General features: G+C 33.1%; 1 protein-coding gene across 1 annotated transcript; it reads right to left on the minus strand.

Moving 5' to 3' along the window:
- Positions 1-4,839: 4,839 nt before the first annotated feature.
- On the minus strand, positions 4,840-13,712 carry LOC111714357 (5-hydroxytryptamine receptor 1F). Its single transcript, XM_023489448.1, has 8 exons — positions 13,690-13,712; positions 12,488-12,544; positions 11,866-11,919; positions 10,760-10,906; positions 10,564-10,628; positions 10,302-10,417; positions 10,023-10,126; positions 4,840-7,262 (listed from the first exon to the last, which is right to left on the minus strand). Exons 4-8 carry the CDS (start codon positions 10,867-10,869, stop codon positions 7,187-7,189), a joined length of 471 nt encoding a protein of 156 aa, XP_023345216.1. The 5' UTR covers positions 10,870-10,906; positions 11,866-11,919; positions 12,488-12,544; positions 13,690-13,712; the 3' UTR covers positions 4,840-7,186.
- Positions 13,713-13,723: the final 11 nt, after the last annotated feature.

The raw sequence follows: 13,723 nt of genomic DNA on the forward strand, positions 1-13,723 counted from the left end.
GTCTTGTTTAATTGTCAGAGAACTATAGTTAATTACATCGCACAATTTCTCGCGGATAGATAATATCCTTTGGATTATTATTATTGTATTGCCTATTTATATGGGACACTTGCTAGGCTTGAAATGGAAATTAAGCTTAAAAGTGGGTTTCATGGATAAAAAACTAACTGAATGGACGTAAGGGGAGAATGATTATAAGTGGGGGAGGTTGGGGAGAGGGGAGATTTATCAATTTATCTCGCGGGATGAAGTGCTGATTTGATTTGTTAGAAGCTGATGATATATTACTTTTTGTTCTAATATATAAACTGTAAAGTACAAAAGTAGAAATATTGAAACAGAAAAGTGATTACCAGAAAACGATGGAATAGGAAGACGACATTTTAGCAATACTGAAATGAATTTGATGTTGTTACAATGCAAATAGTTTTACTAGACATGTATTAAAACACTAATATAATGAAATGGGTCTGTTTACACTGCAAAACTGCCGTGTCTCATGTTCATTGGAGTTATTAAAGTTATAACTTGAATCCAAAAGTCGTCTTTCTATTTTTGAGTTTTCTGCTTATCATTGTAAGTAAATATTGATTAAGTTACAACTCCATGAAACTTTATTGAGCTTCTATTCAAGACAGATAAACTCTCAGACTTCAAGTTACAGGTAGTATATTTCCTAAAGAGAGAGAAATCAATTCTTTAGCTCACTAGATGGTTTAATAAACTTAAAAAAAAATATACAGTTAAACCTAAATAAGCAATACATCGAAAGAATTCATCAAATGTCGTATTCTTCACTTTCTGATGATAGAATGTTGAAGGTATTTAGTTTTTTAATTAAATGATTATATGGAGATCTTTAAAACTGTTCCCGCATATTCATGGCTATTTATTTATTTTCGCAAATACTGAGATTTACGTAAAATAGTATAAACCCCATTGAACAATTGTCAAGACGACATATGATACATTCTTTCGATGCATGTCTCATTTATATTTATATATATTATATAAATATATATATATATCAGTTGAAACGCAACAATCTTCTTATAACATTTTATTCATAGTGTAGTTTTATGGGGGAAATTGTCTTTAATCTCTTTATGGAGTAAATTTGTCCAAACTGTTCTCGTTCATTACCCATTAATGTCGCCCATAGGCAGTATACTAACTGTCTATTTCCGATCGATTAACACTATGTACTGGTAGTATCATTTCTTATTTAATATGAAAGAGTAGTTTATTATTTTTAATTGGTTGAGCTTTCTTACTTACCCTGCAGAAATGGTCTAACATCAAACCTTTGATTTTACCATATCTTACATCTTACAGAGACCGACCCGACCTTGAAGTGTCGCCTGGACCTTGCCAGTGATGTAAACGTAAAGTTTTTGTAGCCCTAACTCTTGATAAGACGACATCTATTGTTCTTAATGTGTTGTTATTAAACTATGGTTAGTCTATTCTGGCTTCTTAGTGCGAAACTGAAGAAAGATTTCGAATATAGTTAATTAGTTTAATTGAATTCCGTTTTAAGTTTTCGATCTGAATTTTCCTTCACTCGGCAAAATAAATTGGAAAACTCTGAATTCAAGAATATTGTTTAAAAGAAAAATTATTTTAAGTTTTTTAAAAATCGTTTTTAATTCTGGGGTATTCTAATGACCATTTTAATGAAGGGGGGGGGGGGGGGGGTTCAGGAAAAAACCCAAATCAAATCCAGTGCACGATCTGTAATATTATCATTATCCGAAGACCTCAGTATTAGTATTAGTGCCAATCGTTTAAAAGGATTGTCAAATTTTTTAGAATTTAAAAAATTTATTTTCAAGATATTTGAAACATTGAATTATTTTTGATTAAATAATCTAAGTTTGAAATATCAAAGGTTTACACCATCCGACCGCAAAGATATATGGATTAGAAAATCAGAGTTTGTGACAAAGACTTAATTCCTTAACTGAACCAGAATTGTTATCATTTATAAAAAAATCGCTAATATTTTACATTTATATTTCAAAAACAAAACTCTTTTGTTTAATGATACTATAGAAGTGTTAAGTTCCAAAAACTTTTGATGATAATCAAAATAATAAGTTCAAATTTTAATGAATAATTTCAATTTTTTATTCGATCTTGAACTTAAAGATGACAATCTAAATCGGATTGATTTCCCTTCAAATTTCAAGAACTCCAGTTTAAATAAAGACAAAGACGGTTTATTTTATATTATTATAAAAGCAAATGTGCAAATCGATTTATTTACAATCAGATATTGTTGATAAACAACTAAACTGTAAACATTGAATGAAACCATGACACACACATTTTAATTCTACTCCACGGTGTACAACTCCTTGATATACAACTCAATGATGTAAAACTTAACGATGTACAACTCAACGATGAACAACTCTACGATGTACAACTTAACATTGTGCAACTTAACGAAGTACAACTTAACGATGTACAACTTAACGATGTGCAACTTAACGATGTACAACTTAACGATAACGATGTACAACTTAACGATGTACAACTTAACGATGTACAACTTAACATTGTTCAACTTAACGAAGTACAACTTAACGATGTACAACTTAACGATGTACAACTTAACGATGTACAACTTAAAGATGTACAACTTAACGAAGTACAACTTAACGATGTACAACTTAACGATGTACAACTTAACGATGTACAACTTAAAGATGTACAACTTAACGATGCACAGCTTAACGATGTACAACTTAACGATGTACAACTTAACGATGTACAACTTAACGATGTACAACTTAACGATGTACAACTTAACGATGTACAACTCCACGATACACAACTTAACGATGCGCAACTCCACGGTGTACAACTTAACGATGTGCAACTTAACGATGTACAACTTAACGATGTACAACTCCATGATATACAACTTAACGATGTGCACCTTAACGATGTACAACTCCACGATGTACAACTCCACGATGTAAAACTCAACAATGTAAAACTCAACGATGTAAAACTCCATGATGTACAACAAATCACTTGCAAACTTGATACAAAGGATCACTGAGTTCTCGCCGAAAACTCTGATTTTAATTTCCTAATCCCTTCGCAACCCAACGTCGTAGATCTTTTTGGATCAAATAATCTAAGTTTGAATTATCAAAGGTCTAAAATATCAGGTTGCACAGGTGTAAAATACTCAATTCCTTTAGGTTCACAATTTAATGAATAAAGGAATACATTTGATATCAAATTCAACTATTTTTTAATGAGACAGCTTTGTTTAATAGGTGTGGGGGATAAAGAGACTTTTTGATTTCAAAAAGAAATCTGAAATATTTTACGCTAGGGTTATAGTTAAAGGTTTCTAGAGAACTGGTTTTAATCGTTTATGGCAATAAAAGTTAAAATTTCTAAAACCTTTATTACCAAATCCCAAATTAACCCATTTCTTTCCTATTTTATGAAGGACATTTTACCCAGCAATTTAAACATCAAAACGTGTAAAATATTAATAATATAGATATTAATTAAAGAAAGATAAGGTTTTGGATTCAAATACAGAGTTTCTTTCTTAAAAGAAACTTTTGTGAAGAATGTCTCAATCCTTCCTGGGTAACCCTGTTTAAACATAATTAAACCAACACAGGAAATTATTTAATTGCATTTTAAATTACAAAAAAATAAGAATTTTAGAAGACAAACAGAAGTCTGTATATTCAGAAATAGTGAAATAAGGAGAAAAGTTTAATCACTAAGAGTTAGGAAAAAAAACAGATTCGTGATTTATAAAAAATTTTGTATTCTTTTTACAAATGTAATTTAAAAAAAATACCAATCTAGATTTAAAAGTAAAAAAAATAAAATCTTTATCCCTGACCAATAATTCTGATAATTCCTACATTGATATCCTACAGCATAAAATGGCATGTCACTTTTGTAAAAAAAACTATACATTGAAAAAGTTTTTTAAACTGTAGTCTTGAATATTATTCATACTTAATCCAAATCTTCTGATAGCCTGCATTCCCTTTAAAAAGCCCAATTAAGTTTGATATATTTGCAATGCAATGTGATACCAATTAATTTTTCTAGGATTTTATGCATTTTTACGTATTTTTAGGGGTTTCCTTTACTTGAAAGATTGACTTTTTTGAGAATCCAAAAGTTTTTCCAAACTTAAAAATTATCGATGATTAAAGGTGACGCTTTGTTTGGAATTAAATTGATATTTTTACGATCCGAGTAGGGTTTCCACCGGAATTCCGGGTTACGGTTTGCGTACGGAAATGATCCGGAAATTTTTTCCATTTCCATTATGGAAAAGGTTCCGGAAAACCGGAATTCCGGAACATTTTCAAACTTTGTAAATATGAATTTAATTAAAATAAGAAAAATTCTTTAAGTTCCGGTTTACGGAATGGAAATTTTCCAGTTTACGTTACGTAAACCGTAAAAATTTCCGGTTTACGGAATGGAAGCCGGAAATTTTTCCGGTTTACGAAATGGAAACTGGAAATTTTACGGTTTCCATTCCGTAAAATGGAAATTTTTCCGGTTTACGTGACGTAAACCGGAATTATCCCGGAATTCCGGTTTACGCAACAAATTTCCGGATCATTCCATTTACAAAATGGAAATTTTTTATGAGTCGTTTTCAACGCAACAGATAGAAGTAAGGTTATTTTCGACGAAAGCCTACACCCTTTCATTTTTCGCGAACACTCCCTTTAAATTTTCCAATTTGAACAATGGAAAAGTTGCTATTTATTAAAATTGTTGTTTGGTTAGTTTGCGGGGGAAATATAATTTATCAAAAAATGGTAATTTGTTAAATTAGTTTATTTGCCACGTATATTGTATACGATATACTCACTAATAGCAAAATGACATTTAGTATAATGAATTTTTAATTAATGATAAACATTAAACATGAATCATTATTATGATACTGAAAACTACAAAGTTATTACTACAGTGGGGTCCATAAAAATGTGGGATTTTGAAAAGTACCATAAACATGAAACACAGGAACGCAGGAACACAGGAACGCAGGAACACAGGAACACAGGAACACAGGAACGCAGGAACACAGGAACACAGAACACATATTGCTTAAATGTAATTTTTTTATTTCACAGTTTTATAGGTCTCACTGCATCACGACAACCTTTAAGACAAACATCTACATTTTTTTCATACATTTACAATAATTTGATAATTTGAGATCAATTAGTTTAGATTATTTAATATAAATAATCCACAGCACTGTTGATTAAAATAACTTGGGATTGGAGATTTTACCCTCATTTTTTTTACAAAGTTATGAGATAAATTTTTTTATAACGATATTATTTTTCGATTCTACATCTTCTCCATCGATTTTTTTACAAAATAAAATCTTTAAGAATTACTTACATTTACATATTTTTTTAGAATTTGAGATTTAAATTTTTTTATAACGATATTAGGTTTCGATTCTCCATCGATATTTTACAAAATAAAATCTTTAAGAATTAGTTACATTTACATATTTTTTTAGAATTTGAGATTTACTTTTTAACACAAACCCAAAGTATTATTGGAATTAATAATACAATCCTCTGATTCCCCCCACTTGAGTTTTAAACAAGGTTTTGTCCCTCGAGTTAATATTGTTGAAAGAATTATTTTCTTAAAGAGATGGGTTCTTTTTGTAAAACTATTCAGATCCCCCCTGGGCCATTTAGTTTCTTATTCTACACTTTAATTAAGCTTTTTAATTATACATAGCACTGTTCAATGCTCATTGACTGGATTATATAATTCACCACATTTACTCAGAAAAACGAGACATTTTATATATTTTTTTTAACACTTTTTAACTTTTTTTTACACTTTCTAGAATATTGGCTAAAAAAATACTAAACAGTTTTTTTATAAAGATTCACAACTTGAACCTTAAACCTATATTCAAAAGTCAAAAGAAATCCTTATTTTTCCAGCCAAAAATTGATTTATCTCAATTGTGGTCTTTAGGTAGAATTGTGAGTTGTGGATTAATGCTGCAGATACCATCGAGGAAATCAATTTAAAGGTACCGTTGTGAATCCTTTAAGTTGCGTCTATACAGTCTTTTAATTTTAAGTGAATCTTTTTTACACTGAAGACAATTCCTTTATAACGAGAAAGTGGGATTGGCCAGAGCAGTAAAAAATGTGTCCCCACTCCCCACTCTTAGGATTTCTGATCGAAATATAAATGTATAAGCATTAAAGCAAACAAACATCAAACAACAATACAATGATACAATACAAGCTTGAAAAGCTATGGGAAAATCCTAAGGTAAACAAATTTAATAACCGAAAGGAAAATCCGATATTCATTCTTAAAAATACTTTTCTTGATTCTTAACACAGTTTATATAGGTTGAGATATGGTGTGTCTCAAATATTTTGACTGATTTTTATAAAGAAGACATTTAACAAATCCGCAACAAACTTCAGTTTCAAGATTCTAATATCCAGTCACTTGAATGATTAATTATAAATATTACAATTTAATTGAATATCGACGAAATACTTGACTAAGAGCAGAGGCATCAATCACCAGTTATTTTTGATATTATCCGTTTTATCATGAATCAGCTAAACTAATATCAGCAAATTGGGAATTAGCAAATCTGAAATCGGCTTATCTGGAATCAGTTGACCTGGGTATAGCTGATTTGGAATAAGTTGAACTAGTATTAGGTGATCTGGAATCAGTTGATCTAGAATCAGTTGAACTGGAATTTATAGCTGATCTGGAATCAGTTGAAATGGAATTAGCTGATCGGGAATCCGCTGATTTGGAATCAGCCGATCTGGAATCAGTTAAACTGAAAATAACTGATCTGGAATCAGCTGATTTGGAATCTTCTGATCTGGCATCACCTATTTTGGAATCCGCTGATCTGGAATCAGCTGATTTGAAATCAGCTGATTTGTAATCAGATGATCTGGAATCAGCTGATTTGTAATCAATAGATCTGGAATCAGTTGAACTGGGATTAGGGGTTTCGGAATCAGCTGATCTAGAATCAGTTTAACTGGGATTAGCTGTTCTGGAATCAGCTGATCGGAAATCAACTGATCTGGAATCAGCTGATCTGGGATTTGCTGATCTGGAATAAGTTGATCAAACAAGCTGATAAGCTGATCTAAGAGAAAAACATAGAGTTCTGTGTATTGTATCCACTACCAAACCTACACTTCAATATACGGACAAAGCAGCGTCTGAAATAAAAGAATTAAAGTAAATTTTGTAAAAGAATACTATCGCGATATAATCATATATCTGAAAATTTATCCGGACGGGGGTTAGGAACTTTTGTAGAGATATCTCAGCATGAACTTTTGATTAAATAATCCTGCGTAATTTAAATGGTTTCTAAACTTTTGAGAAATAAAGAAGAATTAACTTTAATTTTAAAACTACGAAAGATTATATTCTCCGAAAGCGGAATTATGGCAATTAAATTAACTCCCTGTCTTTGGACATTTATACATATACATATATGTAAACAAGACTTACATAGCGCTTCGCGCCCATCTTTTATATTAATTGTGAACATTTTAACTTTGTACATATTGTTAAACAAATACAAACAAACATTTCGTGGATTTTCAAAATTTCAAAAATCGAAGTTTGTTAGAGGCAAATTTTTGAAAATTCGATCATCCATAAACCTTCCCTGGAGTCACGTGAGGTCCAACACAATTTTTTGGCCAGATCAGTTCCACGCACCCCTTATCCTTAAGTAAAAGTAAATTCAACCTAAAGTCAGACCGCGTCAACCTTGTTGCACCGGCTAATCCTATTGAGTGTCTGCTTTATTTACGCAATGTCCAGGCAATACAGGACAAACTGGTCCGGAAAGGTTGACCCGGCTCGGAAAGTCAAATGTACTACGGCTGCCCGTGGTTTAGCCGTTTTTTAGACACAAACAAACACCCAGACAAGCAAAAATATATTTATAGATAAATCAGTTACTTATATTAATGTTATTTACTTTTTTAATGCAAGAGGATATTCTATTAAGGTTTAAGGATGTTGCAAAACATATTATTGAAGAGAAAATTGTTTTGGTTAACATATGAAAAGATCAATTCTATGTCTTGACATTATATCCATAAATATACTTTGCTTATCTGTCTGGGTGTTTGTACGTCAAACGGCTGAACCGATCGGGCCCAAATTTTTGTGTGGGACTTCACATGTCCCCAGGGAGGGTTTATAGATGAATGTTTTTTATAAAATCCGCAGCTTTTTTTTACAATGTATGGAAAAAGAAAATGTTGACAATTGAAAAAGAAAGCCTAATATTATTACTGTATATACCTTAAGGAATGTTAATTGAACTTGATATTGAATATTGTATATATCAAGTTTAATATTACCTGAATTTGATATTGAATATATATATCAAGTTTAATATTACCTGAACTTGATATTGAATATTGTAGATATCAAGTTTAATATTACCTGAACTTGATATTGAATATTGTATATATCAAGTTTAATATTACCTGAACTTGATATTGAATATTGTAGATATCAAGTTTAATATTACTGAACTGAAATGCCGGTACTGAACTAAATTTCAGTTCAGTACCGGCATTTCAGTTCAGTACCGGCATTTCAGTTCAGTACCGGCATTTCAGTTCAGTACCGGCATTTCAGCAGGAAGGTCCTATCTCTTTCTCTCTCTTTGGTATGATACCTGTCCCCAAGGTGGCCCCTACAGCTGTTGCTATGGGGCGAGATAAACACAACCTTTAGTTAACATACTTGACAATGAGTGTTACTCATCGAGTTCTGGGATTATATAGGGAGTGTTTACAAGCTGGTGTAGAGGTGGAGCTAAAACTGTGGTTCAGAGAAGGTATTGAGTACTTCAATTTCTCAAAATTGCAAGCTCCATGGTCTCAGTCCTTAAGAACCCGAAGGAGAAGGAGGAAAAGAATAAAGAGGAGAACATGTGAAAACACAAACCACAATGTCACCGCCCCGATGGAGGAGAGGTTCATGAGAGCCCCCCAGTCCGAGGAGAGGTCCGTGAGAGCCCCCCAGTTCGAGGTGAGGTCCATGAGAGCCCCCCAGTCCGAGGAGAGGTCCGTGAGAGCCCACCAGTCCGAGGTGAGGTCCATGAGAGTCCCCCAGTCCGAGGAGAGGTCTTTGAGTGCCCCCCAGTCCGAGGAAAGGTCCATGAGAGCCTCCCAGTCCAAGGAGAGGTCCATGCGAGCCCCCCAGTCCGAGGAGAGGTCCATGAGAGCCCCCCAGTCCGGAGAGAGGTGCATGAGATTCCCCCAGTCCGATGAGAGTTCCGTGAAATCCCCCCAGTCCGAGGAGAGGTCCATGAGAGCCTCCCAGTCCGGAGATAGATCCATGAGAGCCCCCCAGTCCGATGAGAGTTCCGGGAAAGCTCCCCAGTCCGAGGGGAGGTCCACGAGAGCTCCCCAGTCCGAGGAGAGGCCTATGATAAACTCCCAGTCCGGAGAGAGACCCCTGAAAGTTCCGCAATCTGAGGAGAGGTCTGTGAGAGGCCCCCAGTCCATTGTGATTCCGCCAAATGTTGAAGAAATCTCAACTTTAACCCCCCAAAAGAAGAGAAAGACACACTCTCAATCGTTAGTATCATCCCCTATTCCTCAGCTGGACGGGAATAATAAACATGCAAACTCCGAGTCTGAACCTGATCCAGAGCCTAAAACCCAACCTAACCCTAACCCCGGTGATTCTGAGGAGTCTGGCACTGAATCCGAGACCAGTCCTATATCTAAATCTGATCCATTACCCCCGTCAAATATGGATAACCTTATGTTTGGATATTGCGAAGATAAGCAGTGCCGGTTATGTCCAGTTAAATCAACTGAAAAAGTGGGAAACTACTATAAAGGAATATATTACCTGAACTTGATATTGAATATTGTATATATTAAGGAATATATTACCTGAACTTTACATTGAATATTGTATATATCAAGGATTATTACCTGAACTTGACATTGAATATCGTATAAATCAAGGGGTTGATGGTGGATGAGAACCACCCTGACCAGAGTGCTATATCACCCAACCAGGAGGGGGGAGAGCACGACTTAATTAATATTTGAAATCAAAAGAAAAATTTCTGAAATATTTTTGTAAAAAATTGGAAAAAGTTTAAATTTTAAAAAGAAATCAATTTGTTAAAAGCTTTAATCTTTTAGAATGCAAAGAAAATTATTAATTCTCATATTGATGAATAAAAAAAATGATTTAATATTTATTACCTCACAGACGCTGGTGACAAGATTCATGACAAAGAAGGGAGTCCAGCAAAGGATAAAACAGCAAAATACAATCCCGAGAACCCTAGAGGCCTTGTCTTCAGACACAGTGTTGGACACTAAATAAATTCACATTTTAAAATTTAAAAAAATAATATATTTTTGCAATTTTTGCTGATCAATCCTCATTAATATATTTCCTCTGTTAGCCAAGAACAACTTGAAACTTGGTAAGAGTAAAAGTTTTTACCATTTTGTTGCTTACCTAGGCCAGGGCCAGAGTTGTAAAGTTTGGCGCCAAAATAAGCTCTGCTCAGCTGCCGCGGCAATCTTTAAATCAATACATTTAGTCGTCGTTGATCAAATATAGTAAAGTAATACTTAATTTGTATTTAAAAAAATGACTTGAGATGTTCTAAAGATTTAGAATTGTTTTTGATTTAATAGAATGTATTAGTTTCCTTCTAGTGTCCGTTCCATTTTTATATTCTCTCTCCGGTCTTATTTGAGAGAGTTCAATTTCCTCTCTCCTCCTGCCACTGGCATTTAAGTTCTCCCTGGAGCTAACCATAGGTCTACCTGGCCTTCGGGAACAGAGGAGGATTTCTCTAAGAAATAAGAAATGGGCAATGATTAAAATTTTAGATTAGCACGCATTAGATTCACACGGAATCCTTGACACCTTTGACTGATCAAGTTATCCCTATTTAATTGTAATTTTCAATAACTTTGTATGAAAGTCGGTTTATATTATAAAAAAATATTGTCATTCAGTTTTATATTAGAAATTCTAAGGAAATACAGGGTTTCACACGAAACATGACAGTTGATGGATAGTTTAAAATGTCTTATTCCATTATTTGATAAGTTGTTTGATACCTAAGATGATGATAAGAAATACTAAATGGCAGTAATATTATAGTAAATTGATTTCAAACAAATAATTATTTGGGTAAAAGATTTGTTTAACGAAATTAGCTGCAACAAGTCTTAAATAACTAAAACAGTTACATGAAAGACGACATTGAAAACTATTCACCAACTGCCATGTTTCGTGGGACACCCTGAATGTGAAGTCATCTGCGGCAAGTTAGTGAATTTCCCGGTATATTTTGCTTTCAGTGAGAAAACTGAGATTACTCTGCCGTCGGTCAGACAAAGAAGGGTCACTTAAAATTAGGTTTCAAATCCCTTTAAACGCCATTTTGTTTGGTAACAGTTTGGATTGCCAACACCTATTTTAAAATAAAAGTTTAATCAACCAATCAACAAATTAACTGTTGAATATATTATTTTAATGTTTTTGACCCAAAGAAAAGAAAAAAAAACAGTTCGAAAAATCAAAATTTTTCTCATAATCGAACTGCAAGTATTGGGTACAAAGTTTTGCGAAGGTCCGGCCAACGGGAGCATCAACAAGTGACTTTCTTGCACTGCGGAATAAAAAAGAAGTGATTTACATCAAGAACAAGTTTTTATCTTTTCGTTTATCTTACAGTTCAGTTAATACGTAATTCTTATATCATGAAAAACAAAGTTTAAAAAAAACTGTATTTATTTTTTATACCTTGATATATTTGCTGGTGTTTGAGTTGAACGATTCAAGACCTGTCTACAGCATCTAGAAAAGTTCGAGTTTTAGTTTCATGTTTCATGTTTTTGGAAAGAGACGTTCTAATAAACCGTCTTTCATGGAACTGGTAATTTCTCTCACGCACTCCAATCTCAACAATAATGTTGATTTTATTTGGAATTACTTATGCAACCTTGGGAAAAAAGGTTATTGAGTTAAACCTAAGTTTATAAAATTATGTATAGAAGGGGTGTGGTACCTGAGTACGTATGAAGGAGTGTGGTACCTGAGTATAGAAGGGGTGTGGTACCTGAGTACGTATGAAGGAGTGTGGTACCTGAGTATAGAAGGGGTGTGGTACCTGAGTATAGAATGGGTGTGGTACCTGAGTATAGAAGGGGTGTGGTACCTGAGTATAGAAGGGGTGTGATACGGTGTGGTACCTGAGTATAGAAGGGGTGTGATACCTGAGTACGTATGAAGGAGTGTGGTACCTGAGTATAGAATGGGTGTGGTACCTGAGTATAGAAGGGGTGTGGTGCCTGAGTACGTATGAAGGAGTGTGTACCTGAGTATTGAATGGGTGTGGTACCTAAGTATGGAAGGGGTGTGGTACCTGAGGGAAGGTTCACTGGTAGATATGGAGGTTGTGTAAGAGTTAACAGCTGTGTGCCTGGAATATATCTCTATATACATACATATACAGAGCAGAACTTATTAATAATTGAGAGACGACCTTTAAAATAATATGCAGCATTCATTTGTCAACCAAATTTTATAAATATGATTCATTAAACAGTAAAAAATAACCCTAGTCCTGTCATTTCCAAAATGTGGTGAACTTTTTGTGGTTTCAAATTATTTAATAAATTGGAATTTAAACGAAATTCATTAAAAGATAACTCAACAAAAGGTCATATTTTTAAAGCCCCCTACTGTTTAATAAACAGTACATTTGAAAATTTAATAAAGCACATATTTAAAACTCGTTAAATTCAACACTATTTCCTTCCTTTTAGAATACTTTTTAAACTGTATTATTTTTCATAACGCGAAAATATTTTAAAATTAAATTTAATTGCAAGAAAACACTAGACAGACCCATTTAAAGCTTTAAATTCGCGGATTTTCGAGAAATTCTTATTTCTGCATTTCACAAAAAGATAAAATTGTGTGACCTACCGCCCAAGTGTAATTTTAAAACAAGCATAATATTTATTTTATAGTTTCACTAAAGTTTTAATTAAAATATCCGCTAATATGTCGTGGTTTCTCAGACAAATAACTTGATCAAATCAACCATTAACTTTCCATCGATGATGTTTTAAAGAACGTAAATCAATTTGTTTAAAGGAATTGAGTTTTTACCACAAACTTTGATTTTTAATCCTTATACCTATGCAACCCAAAGATATTTCAAACTATGAATTCTGTTAGACAAAATAATCTAAGCTTGAAATATCAAACTTTTGACCATGAAGGTTGTAAAGAAATAGAAATTAGAAATTTTGAATTTGTGGCAAAGACTCAATTACTTTCTACAGTGATAACCAGAACCCGGTTTTCTGTAGAATTGAAGTAACGATTATTATTTTTTATTTATCAGCAATAAGTTAACAAATGTTAACAAAAAGATAAAATAAGTATTTGCAGATTTACAGGAAAAAATGTGTCTTTAGGGACGACTGTATAGTTTTTATTTGTTCTTAATTCTAAAATTCAAATTTTGAAATACCATAAGTTTTCATTTTTTCATTTCATCACACTTACTGGCTGTTTCGCTACTTAGCGATTTCCCTAAAGACCTAATATATGTACCGTGTGGTATTTCTCAGGATTGGATCGTAAGACT

Source organism: Eurytemora carolleeae, unplaced genomic scaffold (assembly GCF_000591075.1).
Source record: "Eurytemora carolleeae unplaced genomic scaffold, Eaff_2.0 scaffold1565, whole genome shotgun sequence".
In the NCBI taxonomy this organism is placed as follows: Eukaryota; Metazoa; Arthropoda; class Copepoda; order Calanoida; family Temoridae; genus Eurytemora; species Eurytemora carolleeae.